The sequence below is a fragment of the Thalassophryne amazonica genome, chromosome 1 (genome assembly GCF_902500255.1).
Source record: "Thalassophryne amazonica chromosome 1, fThaAma1.1, whole genome shotgun sequence".
Classification (NCBI taxonomy): domain Eukaryota; kingdom Metazoa; phylum Chordata; class Actinopteri; order Batrachoidiformes; family Batrachoididae; genus Thalassophryne; species Thalassophryne amazonica.
In genome coordinates this window covers 74,415,601-74,433,541 of record NC_047103.1, presented here as the reverse complement: position 1 = coordinate 74,433,541, position 17,941 = coordinate 74,415,601, and the positions used below count along the sequence as shown (strand labels likewise).

At 42.4% G+C, this 17,941-nt stretch overlaps 1 protein-coding gene across 5 annotated transcripts in view; it reads right to left on the bottom strand.

Moving 5' to 3' along the window:
• Positions 1-17,941, bottom strand: part of LOC117511860 (copine-3-like) — a 72,307-nt gene that overhangs the window by 41,190 nt on the left and 13,176 nt on the right. For 2 of the 5 annotated variants that reach the window (XM_034171770.1, XM_034171777.1), the window contains exons 5-9: positions 14,885-14,956; positions 14,709-14,789; positions 6,494-6,583; positions 3,272-3,370; positions 1,432-1,518 (exon numbers count right to left, since the gene is read on the bottom strand). In XM_034171770.1, coding sequence (XP_034027661.1) covers positions 1,432-1,518; positions 3,272-3,370; positions 6,494-6,583; positions 14,709-14,789; positions 14,885-14,956 — 429 coding nt within the window. Of the gene's footprint in view, positions 1-1,431; positions 1,519-3,271; positions 3,371-6,173; positions 6,218-6,493; positions 6,584-14,708; positions 14,790-14,884; positions 14,957-17,941 lie in introns of all 5 variants that reach the window. The other 3 variants (XM_034171793.1, XM_034171799.1, XM_034171786.1) reach the window with 3 other exon arrangements.

Sequence of the window (17,941 nt, the reverse complement as noted above, 5' to 3'; positions counted from 1 at the left end):
CGCACGAGGGTTCAAGCTTGTCTGACGCAATCACACGTGATTCAAATCCATATGGTTTTTGAAAAAAATAATAAGGTCGGATACTTTTCTAATAGACCTCGTACAGTATGACAGGTCCTTAACACCTCCGCTGTACAAGTTTGAAGGACATGTGCCAAAATAAAAATTTCATGGGGTTTGGGTTTAATTAAAAGGATTATATGCCACTGGAAGCTAATAATGGCTTTTTCAATTCTCCACTCGACATACTGAATGTGATTGGAAATTAGATGAACTGAGCGAGATAGGCCCAGGTTTATTTTTCCATAGGGAGAATTAACCGGGGAACAAATTTTTAAATTAAATATTTTAAGAATCACACTGTCTGTGTAATGGGCTTACTTCTGTTGCCAGGCCTGGGGAGGGGGAGCTTGCAGGTGAGTAAATGGTGGCCAGATCTACACGGTGTCACCCAATGTGGGCTCATCACCTCCAGGGAGTCTGTAGAGGGTCTGGTGCACTGCTTTCTGGCAGTGAACAGGGGCAAACGCCCACACGGACTGGCACTAGGTTATGGAACTTAACTCTTGGAAAGTGGAACATTACCTCTCTGGGGGAAGGAGCCTGAGCTTGTGCAGGAGGTCGAGGGATACCAAATAGAAATAGGTGGGCTCACCGCCACACGTAACACGGGCTCTTGAACTATACTTCTGGAGACGGCACCTGGTGAGGAAGCCCCCAGGTTGGCTCCCTAGGGAGGTCTTCCAGGCAGCTCCATCTGGGAGGAGGCCCCGGGGAAGACCCAGGACACACTGGAGAGATTGCATTTCCTAGCTGGCTTGGGAACGCCCCCCAGGAAGAGTTACAGGACTTGGCCAAGGACAGGGACGTGTGGGATAAGCTGCTTGCTCTGCTGCCACCATAAGCAAGACCCAAATAAGCAGTTGAAAATGAATGAATGAGCATTGTCTCTGTGCAAACGTGTTGAGTCTTAAGTACCCATCGTGTCAAATGATCACAATTTCACAAAACAATAGTTTCGAGTCTCACTCACATTTTTGACCAATAGGAATGCAGCTCTGTCTCGCCAGCAGAAAACAAAACGCCACAGACCGTGTGGAATATGACAAGGTTGCTGCATGTGGGGCACATGCCTTTAAAAATAACAGGTTTCAGAGCAATAGAAAGGATGAAAGGGCCTTTATGGTTGATCAAAAAAGGACCATAATCCTAGTTTTTGCAAGCAGTATTACTAGAATGTTTAAGGTGATTTTTATACTCAGCATTCACAAGCAAATTCAGATAGCCACATCATGCATTTATTTGCCATCTACGACACAGCAAAGGTGAAGGACATCCCCGTTTATGCATGTTGCAAGACTGAAGGTCCTTGCACCCATACATTCTGTGGTCTGAGTGTACAACAACAAAACCTTTAGAGTGGAAATACACCTGGCACTGCTTTATGCTCACAACACCGGAGTTCTTGTAGCCTTTTTTCTTCTGTTTCTTCTTACTGTTGATGCATTCAAACTCTGCCTAAAAAGAATGGAGGGGGGGGGGTATGTGTCAAAGTATGTGCAGTATGAAAACATAATCACTGCTAGTCATGCTTTAAGGCAGTAAACCTAGTTACCATGATGCAGAACAAACTGTTACACAACTCATTTGTCCCTGCTGTCCTTGGCCTTTTAAACATAAATGTGTAAATTACTCAGCGTCGCTTACTCTCTATATATATACATACACATATACATATATACATACACATATATACATATACACACACGAGGTCTGTGAGATAAGAATCCGACCTTTCTATTTTATGCAAAAAATATATGGATTTGATTCATATGTTTTTACGTCAGCCAAGCTTGAACCTTCGTGCGCATGAGTGAGTTTTTCCACACCTGTCGGTTGCGTCATTCGCCTGTGGGCAGGCTTTGAGTGAGCACTGGTCCACCCCTCTCGTCGCTGTTTCATTGTGAGGAAATGGCGGAATGATTTGGGCTTTTTTTCCATCAGAATTTTTTCAGAAACTTAGAGACTGGCAACTGGAAACCAGTCGAAAAATTATCTGGCTTTTGGTGAAAATGTTATGGGCTTCACAGAGAATAAGGAGTGTTACTACAGCTTTAAGGACGGCCCACAATGGCGCACGGCTCGCCGCGCTCCGAGCCGCCATCGAGAAGCAGAAACCACCACATCATTTCTAAACAGATTGCTGTGTGGAGCCGGGACCGTCGTGTGCAATTTCTCTGGTTATCACAAGAGCTGGACATCAGCCATTTTCCGGCAGATTTCACTTTTAACAAGAGATTTTGTCATGGAAAGCCGCGCGGAGGCTTCGCGCGTCACGACCGATTCGCTGATGAAGCGAGACAAAGGAACACCTCCGTTTCGGAGTATTAGAGGACAAGTTGGGACATGCCTATCTCGGCTTTCAGTGCTTACCAGTCGAGTGAGTATAAGAGAAGAGCTGTGGAGAGCTGGGCATGTCCCAACTTTCTGCCTCTCGATGGTGGCTCAGAGCGCGGCGTGCCGTGCGCCATTGTGGGCCGTCCTTAAAGCTGTAGTAACACTCCTTATTCTCTGTGAAGCCTGTAAAATTTTCACCGAAAGCCAGATAAATTTTTCGAATGGTTTCCAGCTGCCTGTCTCTAACAGTTTCTGAAAAAATTCTGATGGAAAAAAAGCCCAAATCATTCCACCATTTCCTCGCAATGAAACAACAACGAGAGGGGTGGAGCAGTGTTCACTCAAAGCCTGCCCACAGGCGAATGACGCAACCGACAGGCGTGGAAAAACTCACGCATGCGCACGAAGGTTCAAGCTTGGCTGACGTAAAAACATATGAATCAAATCCATATATTTTTTGCATAAATAAAAAGGTCATATATATATATATATATATATATATATATATATATATATATATATATATATATATATATATATATATATATATATATATATATATATATATATGGGAATTGTATTGTCTATTGCAGCTGTTTGTACAGGTAGCTTTGGAACAAATTACTTCTCGTGGATAATAGTGATATCTTGATCTCGTGGATAATAGTGATATCTTGATCTTAATCTTAAACATAGATGTTGGTAGGACTGTAACTAAAGCGTTCAGTAACAACCACAACAGAAAATTAAACAAAACAAAGTAAATTTAGAAAGACTCTTGTACTGCTGAGTGAGGCTGAGAAAGTCCTGAGATTATACACTTTCAAAATCTGCAAATAAACAGTGATAGATAGACCATGAATTCTCAACTAACTGGAGAAGTCTTCGACGCAGCCTGCAAGCTTGTCATTGTGGTCTCAAAGGTTCCAATGAGGTCATGTGAGCCATCGCTGTCATAGTCATAACACTCCACCTGGGAAAAAAGTTTTAAAAAGAAATGAATGTGAACTCTGGTTAACTTAACCAAAAACATGTTTACCCTGTTTGCAGATAATTTACGTATTTATTATTGGAAGTCTAGGACAAAATACAAACAAAAACATGCAAAAGCAGACACTAAAAACACAACCCTCCAAACAGTGCAGAAGCTTACATATAATGAATTAAAGATGGTTACAGTTGAGGCCAAAGGTTTACATACAGATTGGTTAAATACATTTTAAATTTGTTCCCCAACTCCACACATTTCATGTGACCAAACAATATGTGTTAAATGAGAATGTCTACTTCATTTCCACAAAAGTTATTATAATTAGCAAGTGAGATACAGATTTTTTTTTTTTTTTTACTTGATCAGATGTTCACTAGATAATAACTTTACATATATTTTGAGGGTCCCTCAAGTCCAGAAATTTTCTGCGGTATTCAGGTCAATGCTTTGGATTGGCCACTGCAACATTTTCACTTTGACCCATTCATACACTGACGTCAGAGTTCAGCCATAAATGGTGCTCACATGTTTAGCTCTCATCACTTCATGACAGAGCAAGGAAACATGAGTAGCTGATATGAATCTTGGACATCCGTTTTTGTTAGTTTTTGTCCTGCAAAAGTCCTTTTCCCATTTGCTAATTACATTCCTTGTCAGCTGATATCTGCCGAGTCTGTTTTGTATGTGAGTAAGTTTTGTATGTGCTCAAAACTTTGAGATGGAAAACTTTCCTGGGGCCTGTACGTTTGTTTACCATTTTGTCCTCTACTTGTTATTTACTTTTATGATACTCCTGCGTTTATATCCTACAGCTGTCCAGTGTTTCATACTGGGTGTCTAATTAGACAGAGCTCTGGTGTGGGGTCTGAATTCTGCACAAGCGGAAAGAGGATCTCAGAGTAAGTGCCCGAAAAGGTGCCACAGAGTTGTTTGATGTCCTCTCTGTTGCAGCCGCACTGAACACCTGCACACTGAAAAGACACTGTCAGCACACTACACAGTGAGGAAATATGACATCATAATCCCCAAGCAAGCTGGATCCACATTTGCTTTCAAACCACAGCAAATCCCGCTGAAATTCAGCTTCCTCCAGCGTGCAAATTATGTCTTTAAACCACGAAAACTGTTCTGCCAAATGCAGCTCTGTGATTCCAATGGAACTGTGATGTCATCTGCCTATCAGAGCGCCAAATCCACGGCAGGCCGACGGATTACACGATTATGCAACGAGACAAAATATAACACAAAAATATATAACATTTATAAGTATTGTCCCAGACTAATGAAGCAACTTGGATGAGTGGTGAAATGTTTCCCAGCTAAACAAGAAGCCTAGCTGTCTCGACTTAAACTTCAAGAAGCTTCTGACCTTTGCTTGGATGACTAAGAACCTACAGTAACAGACTGATGCACACTAATATATCAGTTCCTATATATATCGCTGATCATTATGTTTGTCTCATCAGACCAGAGAAAATTCCTCAAAACACTTGGTTCCAAGTGATCAACTACAAACTTGTTTCTTGTGTACTGTTTTGCCATTTTCAGATTAGTGCTTTCCTCCTTGGTCTACAGAGTTTAAGATCGTGTGCTCTCTTCATTTAAGATAGTTTATGATGGAGTCCTCTCTTAAAGATATAATGATGATGTCACATTTAGATCTATCTCCTCCAACTTCACCAGTTCTTCAGTTGTGATACTAAGGTTCTGTTAGATCACTGGAACAAAAGCTGATTAGCTCCTAAGTGTTCATTTGGGCCTCCTTCCTGAAACATGTAAAGTCTGTTATGGTCCCAAGAGCCTTATAATTTCATACAGATTGTGTAACTGCTTGTAAGTAAGTCCCTTCGGCTGCTCCCTTGTTTGCACTCGGGGTCGCCACAGCAAATCCAAGGTGGATCTGCATGTTGAATTGGCACAGGTTTTACGCCGGATGCCCTTCCTGACGCAACTCCACATTACATGGAGAAATGTGGCAGGGGTGGGATTTGAACCTGGAACCTTCTGCACTGAAACCAAGCGCACTAACCACTTGGCCTTGTGGTACTCCAAATCTTATGAGGATCACTTGGAAGGAGGTTCCTGACTTAAATGAATTTATTTATTCGGCACACACAATAACAAAACTCATAAAAAGAACAACGTACAAGGAACCTGTGTGGCTGAAAGGGTGAAGGCAGAAGCAAAGCTTATATACAACTTACGGAAATCCATGATTTTTCTCTGGATGTCTTGGCTTAATTCTTTTGTTTCAGACACTGAAATGCAGAAGGGCACGGGTTCTGTAGACAGGCCCTTAAATACAACCACAGGTGCCTAAAAGAATCCATATCTATGCCAATTAATCAATAAATCAGAACCTTCTGAAAGTAACTCCATCCATTTCTGGAATCTTCTGCAATGTTGAAAGAGGCAGTCACTTAAAGAATATAAATCTTTAACCCACTGTAAAACTATCAAATAAAAACTAAAATAAATTTATTCAATGAATTAAATTATTAATATCTTGACTATTAATTTTAAATGAAGTCATATTCAAATGAACTAGGTAGTTTAATTGATTTAGCCATCATTTGGTAACATGAAAAGTGTAGAGCTGGGTAAAATTGTGTTTACTAATGCACATATAAATATACAGCATCAGCTGTATATCAATTTCAGTTGTACAGGCAGAGATAAGATGGAGTCTGAAGAAGGGTACTACTCTACTACTCCCTTCACACACGCCATCAGTTATGTGATGCAAGATGAAAAATGAAACACGCTGAACCACTCTTTGACTCACTTGTCCTGCATGGATGAAAATCACTTCCTTCCTTTCATGTTTTGCTTCAGAAGTTTAAAAAACAAAAAGACCATCATCAAGCAGGTACTATATATCGTTTACATCACTATGGGACCCTCAGAAGGAGGGGTTTTGCATTTTCCTGCTTGTTTCATTTAAGAACTGCTGAAATTATTTAGGATATAACCACACATATTTTAAAAAGCAAAAATGAAGTCAAATGTAAAACAATGCATACGCAAGCATTAACCTAACTACTGCAAACATTTTTTAAAATCCTTTGTCTGAAGTATAAGTTGATGAAGGTACTTAGGATGTACCTTTATAGGTTTCTCCATATCTCCACCACAGAGAGACTGGAGAGGAATTCGAAAGGGTCGCCATGATGGATTCAAGTTGTTCTTCACCACCTGCAAACAGGATGAACAAAATATTTCAACATCAAGGACAAAATTAAATTTAGATTGCAAGTCAAATGACTCAATAATGGGTGTTTGATAGGCAACAGCAATAAATGTACTCGTTCATCGCGTGGCGTTCAGGTGCCGACAGAGAAAATAGTTTCCCCGGGGTGGGCTTGCCCCAGGGAGGACCTTGATGGCGCAGTCATACTCACGATGGTAGTGATTTGGCCTTGCTTTTACTAAATACTGAAGCTAAATCATGGTAGCATGCAGGAACCCCAATGAGATCCGGGTTAGCAACAGGAGAGGAGAGAACTGGTTTTAAAAAGGCAGGAGTTATCACACGCCGGCCTCCCATGACACAATTTTTCCCTCAGCCCAATTAAAATGAGGACAGTGTTGCTGTAACCAGGGGTGCCCCAGTATGAGCGGATGCATCATTTTGTCGAATACATGAAAACTGATCATTTCGCAGTAACACTGACTACAGTAAAAACAAAGTCCGATGTCACGGCGACGCTCCTTCTCAGCGGAGGAGAGGCGAGCGCGACCCAGCTGCACAGGCTCCTCCGGGCTACAATGCGGAGAATCCACACTGACATGACTGGAGAAGGTGCGGAGAGGAGGAGCAGCAGAGCGGCTGACTGGTAGCTGGACAGCATGCTGCAGAAGGTCCTGCAGACACCAGTCAGTCCGGATGGCAAGGTCGATGAGCTGATCCAAGTCGTCGGGCATGGTCACAGACACCAACCACTCTTGAATCTCTTCAGCCAGGCCCTGGAGAAAGACGTCTTGAAGAGCTGCGGGATTGCAGTCGCTCTTAGCCGCCAGGATGCGGAAGTCTATCGCATAATCGGAGACTCGGGGTCCACCCTGCCTCAGCCTCAGGAGGGATCAAGCTGCTTCACGGCCCAGAGATGTGTGCTGGAAAGCCAGCTACAGAGCAGCAGTGAAAGTCGGAAGAGAGGAGCAGGTAGCAGATTTACGACCCCACTCAGCTGTTGCCCACGCCAACGCACAACCAGTCAGGTGAGTAATGATGTAAGGTATCTTCGATCTATCGGACGGGAACTTACAGGCCATGAGCTCAAGGTCCAACTCACACTGGGTTAAGAATGGTCTTCCATCACCTGATTCGCCTGAGAAGCGTTCTGGTGGAGACAGCAGGTTGCAGTACTCAGATGTAGGTGTGGAAGCTGGTGCAGGTGCTGACAACTAGAGCATGACACGGAAGTGGATTTTCACTCCCGTCCCATCCCGCTCCCAGAAAAAAAATCCCATCCTGTCCCAATCCTGGACTGGAGTAAAAAAATAAATCCCATCCCGTCCCACTCCTGTAAAGATGACTCCCAATCCCATCCCGCTCCCACTCAAAATCAGCCCCACTCCCGTCCCACTCCCGTATGTCTTCGTGGCTAGGATGCGGTTTGACATCTCCCAAATGTGGATGTAGTGCACGGTGACCGTTATGTAATTCATGTTGGTTCTCTCTTCTAACCACAGATCTGCGGTAAACGCATGGTCTCTGCTCTAAGCGATTTTTGGAGCGAGCAGCAGCCCTGCAGCAGCAGGAGCGGAGTTTCTTTTTCTTTTTATTCTACGTGCGCGTGTGAGCGAGTGAATCGTCCATGGAGATTATTTTACTTATTAACTACACAGATGTACAACCCCTGGTAATAATTATGGAATCATCGGCCTCAGAGGATGTTCATTCAGTTGTTTAATTTTGTAGAAAAAAGCAGATCACAGACATGACACAAAACTAAAGTCATTTCAAATGGTAACTTTCTGGCTTTAAGAAACACTATACGAAATCAGGAAAAATAATTGTGGCAGTCAGTACGGGTTACTTTTTAGACCAAGCAGAGGGAAAAAATAAGGACTCACTCAATTCTGAGGAATAAATTATGGAATCACCCTGTAAATTTTCATCCCCAAAACTAACACCTGCATCAAATCAGATCTGCTCGTTAGTCTGCATCTAAAAAGGAGTGATCACACCTTGGAGAGCTGTTGCACCAAGTGGACTGACATGAATCATGGCTCCAACACGAGAGATGTCAATTGAAACAAAGGAGAGGATTATCAAACTCTTAAAAGAGGGTAAATCATCACGCAATGTTACAAAAGATGTTGGTTGTTCACAGTCAGCTGTGTCTAACTCTGGACCAAATACAAACAACATGGGAAGGTTGTTAAAGGCAAACATACTGGTAGACCAAGGAAGACATCAAAGCGTCAAGACAGAAAACTTAAAGCAATATGTCTCAAAAATCAAAAATGCACAACAAAACAAATGACGAACAAATGGGAGGAAACTGGAGTCAATGTCTGTGACCGAACTGTAAGAAACCGCCTAAAGGAAATGGGATTTACATACAGAAAAGCTAAAAGAAAGCCATCATTAACACCTAAACAGAAAAAAACGAGGTTACAATGGGCTAAGGAAAAGCAATCGTGGACTGTGGATGACTGAATGAAAGTCATATTCAGTGATGAATCTCGAATCTGCATTGGGCAAGGTGATGATGCTGGAACTTTTGTTTGGTGCCGTTCCAATGAGATTTATGAAGATGACTGCCTGAAGAGAACATGTAAATTTCCACAGTCATTGATGATATGGGGCTGCATGTCAGGTAAAGACACTGGGGAGATGGCTGTCATTACATCATCAATAAATGTACAAGTTTACGTTGATATTTTGGACACTTTTCTTATCCCATCAATTGAAAGGATGTTTGGGAATGATGAAATCATTTTTCAAGATGATAATGCATCTTGCCATAGAGCAAAAACTGTGAAAACATTCCTTGCAAAAAGACACATAGGGTCAATGTCATGGCCTGCAAATAGTCCGGATCTTAATCCAATTGAAAATCTTTGGTGGAAATTGAAGAAAATGGTCCATGACAAGGCTCCAACCTGCAAAGCTGCTCTGGCAACAGCAATCAGAGAAAGTTGGAGCCAGATTGATGAAGAGTACTGTTTGTCACTCATTAAGTCCATGCCTCAGAGACTGCAAGCTGTTATAAAAGCCAGAGGTGGTGCAACAAAATACTAGTGATGTGTTGGAGCGTTCTTTTGTTTTTCATGATTCCATAATTTTTTCCTCAGAATTGAGTGATTCCATATTTTTTTTCCCCTCTGCTTGGTCTAAAAAAGTAACCGTTACTGACTGCCACAATTTTTTCCTGATTTCTTAAAGCCAGAAAGTTGCCATTTGAAATGACTTTAGTTTTGTGTCATGTCTGTGATCTGCTTTTTTTCTACAAAATTAAACAACTGAATGAACATCCTCTGAGGCCGGTGATTCCATAATTTTTGCCAGGGGTTGTATAATAAAACAAATGGTGACTGGTTTCTAAACACAATTACGACAGAGTTTGGGGGAAGAGCAAGCTGCAGTCCCACAGCAGGCAGCAGTTTCTTTTTTTTTTTTTTTTTTTTTTTTATTGTTTACATGTGCGCGCGTGAACAGGACAGGAGGTCCTCAAACTGGGTCCTGCAGAGGTGGAAGGACCGCTGAAAGCGGCCGTCATCCAGACACAGCTCCTGCAGCAAATAATGATACTCCCTGTACTGGGAGCTTTCCACAACAACTTGCTCCGTGTGATCAAGGTCCGTCATGTTAACTTGACTGACGCCCGGAGCCAGCAAGCAGAATGGAAGCTCCTCCTATCTGATGACGCACCAGGGTGAATTTTCGCAGCAAAAGCAGATCGACACACCAGGCGAAGGAGGCGCGTCCGTCGCCACTCGACCCCCGCGAATTTGTAGCGTCTGATTGCGCCCGGTGTGAACGCAGCATAACAATGGACGGGCGTAATTTTGGTTGTTTTAAATAGATGAAAATCATCATCTATTTTTGGCATTCCTGCTCCTGCCCGCTCAGGTTCATTTTTATTCCCGTCCCATCCCAATCACGGGATTGATAAAATTTTGACTCCCATCCCGCAGGAATCCCGCAGGAATCATGTGACCCACGGGAATTCCCGAAAAATGTCATCCTCTACTGACAGCCCCAGTGGTGACGGACTGGTACTGTCGGTGGTTGTCACAAGAGAAGCCCGATGATCGAGTCTAGCAAGTAACTGACTCATCTGAGTGCTCGCCGACTCCATAAACGAGTCTTGATGTTTAGCGAGGTTGCTAAACCCGTACAGTACAGAAATCATCAGGTTAAATGGCTTGGTCAAAGCAACAGGCACACACTATGAGGCAGGCAGGAACAAGAACACAGGTACAGAGCTGGAATGAGGGCACACAAGGCATGACAAATTGGCGAAGAACAGAACCACCCAGTGAGCTTATTAAACGCCAGGTGATGATCAGTGAATCAGGAACAGGTGCACACGGAAAGCACCAGAAGCAGAGAGAGACAGAGAGAGAGAGAGAGACAGAGAGAGAGAGAGAGAGACAGAGAGACAGAGACAGAGAGAGACCCATAACCAAGAACTAAGACAGAGACAAGACAAACAGAGAAAGATCCAAGCAGAAAAATCCCAACAAGAGAATAAACAAACCAAGACCCTGATAATACAAAAATCAGCTCACACATCATCACATTAACCTCTTCAACCTCTACAGCAGGTGTACTGTATAGTGTAAACAGTACTCATCACTACACGCAAACTCTTTTGTGCAACACAACACTAGGGGCATAATGGATCGCAAAACTCAAGAGTCAGATCAAGGTTTTTGTTCACCTTTCAGATCATTTTATCTTTCACACAAGGTGCTCAGTGTTTAATATTTAATTAGAATGCTTAATTGTTAAGATTAAATTGTAATATGAACAGTACTAGTGAATAGAAATAGCCTTTTAGAGCAATTCTAAACAAAAGAAATACAACAAAACAGGCCTGACTTTTCCCGAAACAGGTCTGTCTACAGTCTAGTGAAAAGGCAAAAACCACAACTTTATTTATACAGCACTTTCAGGTTCCCCCCAAGCAGGCACATCACTCAGCAAAAGTATTTTTTTTTCCCAGTGCTCCACCCACACTCGGCTCAGTGAGCTCAGGAAGATCATATGGCAAAAAGGGGAAACACAGTGGCATGCACACACTCCGTACTCAGTTCCTGATATTTGGGAGTGATTCTTTCCAGTATCATGTACTGAGATGATCCCCATACCAGATTTGTATTTTCACTATCTGTGCATGCGCAAAAACAGTAAGTTTGTTCTGTACTGAGTTGACACTTTCTATGTAAGGATAGAACAGAGCTGGTTTCAATTTATGGGGAAAAATAACCGACCTGTAAATTTGATTTTGGTTAATATACAGAAAAAGTAAACTCGGTACAGGACAAACTTACCCTTTTTCACAAACATCACTTTATTCACAATAAACCTGATTTTGGTCCACACACAAAAAGAGTTAACTCATTACAGAACAACTCCCCGTTTTTTGCGCATGTGCAGATAACAAATACACAAATCTGGTATGTGGGTAATCTCAGCATGTGACACTGTGCCTGGACCTCAGTGTGTGTCAAGCCCCACGCTGACTTGAGCAGCGCAAATGTATATCATATTGCATATACGAGGTCTATTAGAAAAGTATCCGACCTTATTATTTTTTTCAAAAACCATATGGATTTGAATCACGTGTGATTGCGTCAGACAAGCTTGAACCCTCCTTCGCATGCGTGAGTTTTTCCACGCCTGTCGGTTGCGTCATTCGCCTGTGAGCAGGCTTTGAGTGAGGAGTGGTCCACCCCCTCGTCGTTTCATTGCCAGGAAATGGCGGAATGATATGGGCTTTTTTTCCATCAGAATTTTTTCAGAAACTGTTAGAGACTGGCAGCTGGAAACCATTAGAAAAATTTATCTGGCTTTCGGTGAAAATGTTACGGGCTTGGTAGAGAATAAGGAGTGTTACTGTTGCTTTAAGGACGGCCCCCAGCAGCTGTGGGGCGCGCCGCGCTCCGAAGCCGCCATCAACAGGATGAACGACCATTTCATTTCTAAACGGATGGCTGTCTGGATCCATGACCATCGTGTGCCATTTCTCTGGTTATCACAAGAGCTGGACATCAACCATTTTCTGGCAGATTTCACTTTTAACAAGAGATTTTGTCATGGAAAGCCGAGCGGAGGCTTCGCACCTCCGTTTTGGTCTCACAGGACGGCTTTGAGATGGCGTTCAGACAGCTGTCGGTGGTTTTTCCATCGAGTTATTATCCGAGAAATTGTGGATGTGCCTGGACATGCCAGAACATGTCCCGTGAGGCTTCATCATGGCGTTGCTGTGCGGCATGCGGCACCGCCGCGACGCGCGAAGCCTCCGCTCCTCTTTCCATGACAGAAACTCCTGTAACAGTGGAATGTGCCGTTCATTTCCAAACTGGATGCTGTGTTTTATTCGGGACGTCGTCTGACTAGCACAGGAATTGTGAAAAGACGTGGACATCAGCACTTTTTCTGCACATTGAGACAGACGTGCGGAGGAATTCTGTGCGTCGCGGCGGTGCCGCATGGCGCACAGCAACGCCGTGATGAAGCCTCACGGGACATGTTCTGGCATGTCCAGGCACATCCACAATTTCTCGGATAATCACTCGATGGAAAAACCAACGACAGCTGTCTGAACGCCATCACAAAGCCATCCTGTGAGACCAAAACGGAGGTGGTTTTGTCTCGCTCCAGTAGCGAATCCATCGTGACGCGCGAAGCCTCCGCTCGGCTTTCCATGACAAAATCTCTTGTTAAAAGTGAAATCTGCCGGAAAATGGTTGATGTCCAGCTCTTGTGATAACCAGAGAAATGGCACACGACGGTCACTGTCAACTGTGGGACCTTATATGTAGACAGGCGTGTGTCTTTCCAAATCATGTCCAATCAACTGAATTTACCTCAGGTGGACTTCAATTAAATTGTAGCTTCATGGCCATTGTTAATAAATTTGAACAAATCTCTTCTTTTTTTAACACTGTCATTATAGGGTATTATGTGTAGAATTTTGAGGGAAAAAAATGAATTTCATCCATTTTGGAATAAGACTAACATAAAATGTGGAAAAAGTGAAGTGCCGCAAATACTTTCCAGATGCACTTTACATTGGAGTCAACTTGCCTCAGTGTGGTGCATTCTTTGGTAATAGCACAATAAACGTAAAATTAACTGCTTGCTCTAATACACAATTACTAAATAATTTATACAGAATAACTTTTCCCCTTAAAGGTAATGACTGCAACAGCACATCAAAAATGGTAGAAATTGCTTTTCCAGGAAGATTTGGCACCTGCCCACAGTGCCAAAACTACAAGTAATCGTTTTGCTGACCACGGTATTACTATACTTGATTGCTTGATAGAGATTCTCTGTGGGGTATTGTCAAGAGGAAGATGAGAGACCGCAGACCCAACAATATAGATGAGCTGAGGGCCATTATCAAAGCAACCTAGGCGTCCATAACACCTCAGCTGTGCAACATGTCACGCTGCACAAAGGAGCCCCAACCAAGTACTGAGTGCACAAATGAGCATCTTCTGAGAGAATGTCAATTTTTTTGAGATGCACCTCCTACTTCACCATGATACTCTGGAACAGTATCTGCAGGACCTCAGAAGGCAGCACTGATCTGTCTATCAATATCACACTACATCTTGTGTGGCACAGTGGATGAGTGGTTAGCACTGTTGCCTCACAGCAAGAAGGTCATGAGATCACTTCCTGCCTGGGTCTTGCTGTGTGGAATTTTCATGTTCTCCCCATGTCTGTGTGGAGAGTGCCTGGAGGAAACTCCAGGCACTCTGGTTTCCTCCCACAATCTAAAACATGCTTATTTAGGGTCTGCTCCTTTCTCTGCCCCTGACCAAGGCAGAGTCTATACATCTGGAGTTGGTCCTCGGTCACTGGACTGTGGCTGCCCACTGCTCCTCGTGGTTGGATTGTGTCTAACTGAAATTAGGATGGGTTAAAAATTTCATTGTATGCATGTGCAATGACAATAAGGGACATTCTTCTTCATGTCCCATGCCCCACCCTCCAATATGAAAATCAGTGCACAGATTTTTTTTTTTTAATAATCCTACTGACTCAACTCAGACAAAGGCAAACTCATAACTTTCTTAGCACAGGATTTTTTTTATAGCACAATTCTTACACAATGTAAAGTTTGTTTACCTCGGTTCTGTGAGCCAGCTGCCATCCTGTCTCTGTCTGCTTGTATAATTCCAGGTAGGGGTCAGACTTCCCAAAGAAGTCCTGTTAAAATAAAAAAAAAAAGAAACAAAACAATAGAACTCATATTCGTTTACAGAAATGAGACCTGTATTTCAGATTTCAATATTCATCTATACCTTGTTGTCCAGTTTCCTTGCTTGCACTTCAAAATTCACCACCCTGTTGTCTTTTATTTCTTCAGCACTGATCTATACAGGAGCAGGTGCAGATAAATTAAGATACAGCTGCACCTTAAAAAATTAGAGTATCATGAAAAAGTTCTATATTTGTCAGTCTTTTCAGAAAGTGAAGATGTTATATATTTTAGACTCATTACATGTAAACTAAAATGTTTTAAGCATTTTTTTTTTTTTAATCATTACAGCATACAGCTCTGAAAAAAATATAGTGGAAAAAGGTAAACTGAAAAATAGGGGCAAAAAGTGTTGTGTTTATATTTTTGTTCACTGTACATTAATCTAGCAACCAACAACTAATTTTGATGCAAGATTGAATGGCCAAGGTGTTGATCAGACTAGAATCCACATTTTGGCATTCAAAACTGAGTAAACTAAATACCTTTTACCTGCTTTACCATGGAATAATGGAGGAACAGACCACACTTACCCATAAAACTGAATGTCAGAGTCAAATCCAGTTACTTATGGCCACTAAAAATAGAGGATTGAATAAAAATGGCTGTAATTCCTAAATGGATAATGCAATATTTTTGATAATACTCTTTGATTAAAGCTGAAAGTCTACAATAAAAGCATATGTATGCCATATTTCAAGTTCATCGTACAGGCATACAGAGACAATGTTATGTCCCATCGGAATTAATAACTTCAAAAGGAACTGTCGCTTTAAATAAAATGACACCAGACAAACTACAACAGACTAAAACGTTTCTTTCCTTCCAAAATGAGATGTCCTGCATTCTTTATGATATACATGCTGACGTGCAGCACAGCCAGCTGCAAGAGCTCAGCTCAGATGTATGGAAAGACATTCATGCCAATAATGTCTGAAAGGAAATGCTTTTGACAAAAACTATAGATTTTGTTTATTTCTATTTATGTCAAGCGATCAAAGATCCACCATGTAGAGTTTATTATGTCCAGAGTTTATAGTCTGTAACTGGAATGGTTTATAGAAGTGGGTGATATATCATTAGGGGAAGATATATTTTCCAAAGGGAAAATTATGGCCCTTTTTAGGGTAGGAGTTAAAGGGGCCAAAACAGTGACATAGTCAAAATGTGGATTTTGACCTTTGAATATCTTTGTGCGCCCTCAGTAAGCCTCATTGATCTTATGGTATATGAATGTATGGATGGAGTTCTCCCATTTAGCATTACATTTTTCAAGGCTAACAGAGTGCCGTATATAGGTGGCACTTCAAATCACAACCTTTGGCATTTTGGGCTACATTTGGGACCCTCCCAGGGCCTGCACCCTGAATAGGCCTTGCTCATTTGTGCATATTTGGATACACTGGGACACGTTCTTTCCAAATTTGCATAAATGGCGGTGGCTTAGTTAGGGCGCATTTGCATAGGTGGCGATCTTTATGTTAAGAACGTGATATTTGGCGATTTTCATTTGGCCATAACTCGGTGCGCCCCCTATGGATTTCAGTGAAACTTGTTTTATTTTGTTCCTTTGTATCTCTGCTATTCATGATAAAGATATCAAAAGGCTTTTTTCCCCACAAGGAGGTTTAATGAGGCATAAAATAAAATTGGGGTTGTAGTCGTATATAATATGTTGTGCAATCAAAAGTGGTATGAACGAGCCAAAAGACAACGTGAGAAAAAACTGCTTAAGTGTGGACAGTTATTCAGATTCTGGACTGTGACTCAAATTCCAGACAGTAGTTCGCCATATCATTAAATACAGTGAAACTGAGGGGTGGGAGGGGGTGAAATGGAGGTTGGTGGGCATGGGGCAAGGGCACTTGACATACACTCAACAAAAATATAAATGCAACACTTTTGGTTTTGCTCCCATTTTGTATGAGATGAACTCAAAGATCTAAAACTTTTTCCACATACACAATATCACCATTTCTCTCAAATATTTTCACAAACCAGTCTAAATCTGTGATAGTGAGCACTTCTCCTTTGCTGAGATAATCCATCCCACCTCACAGGTGTGCCATACCAAGATGCTGATTAGACACCATGATTAGTGCACAGGTGTGCCTTAGACTGCCCACAATAAAAGGCCACTCTGAAAGGTGCAGTTTTATCACACAGCACATGCCACAGATGTCGCAAGATTTGAGGGGAGCGTGCAATTGGCATGCTGACAGCAGGAATGTCAACCAGAGCTGTTGCTCGTGTAGTGAATGTTCATGTCCTCTACCATAAGCCATCTCCAAAGTTGTTTCAGAGAATTTGGCAGTACATCCAACCAGCCTCACAACCGCAGACCACGTGTAACCACACCAGCCCAGGACCTCCACATCCAGCATGTTCACCTCCAAGATCGTCTGAGACCAGCCACTCGGACAGCTGCTGAAACAATCGGTTTGCATAACCAAAGAATTTCTGCACAAACTTGCAGAAAACGGTCTCAGGAAGCTCATCTGCATGCTCGTCGTCCTCATCGGGGTCACGACCTGACTCCAGTTCGTCGTCCGTAACCAACCTTGAGTGGGCAAATGCTCACTTTCGTTGGCGTTTGGCACGTTGGAGAGGTGTTCTCTTCACGGATGATGCGAAGGAGATGTGTTTGCACTGCATGAGGCAAATGGTGGTCACACCAGATACTGACTGGTATCCCCCCCCAATAAACAAAACTGCACCTTTCAGAGTGGCCTTTATTGTGGGCAGTCTAAGGCACACCTGTGCACTAATCATGGTGTCTAATCAGCATCTTGATATGGCACACCTGTGAGGTGGGATGGATTATCTCAGCAAAGGAGAAGTGCTCACTATCACAGATTTCGACTGGTTTGTGAACAATATTTGAGGGAAATGGTGATATTGTGTATGTGGAAAAGTTTTAGATCTTTGAGTTCATCTCATACAAAATGGGAGCAAAACCAAAAGTGTTGCGTTTATATTTTGTTGAGTATATCTGGGCAGGTGGCACCCAAATGCACTTGCCCATGTAAAAGCTATTCCTGCTTAAATGTGGACAGTTATTCAGCGCAGAAAAACAAAATTTTTGAAATATTATTTGTAC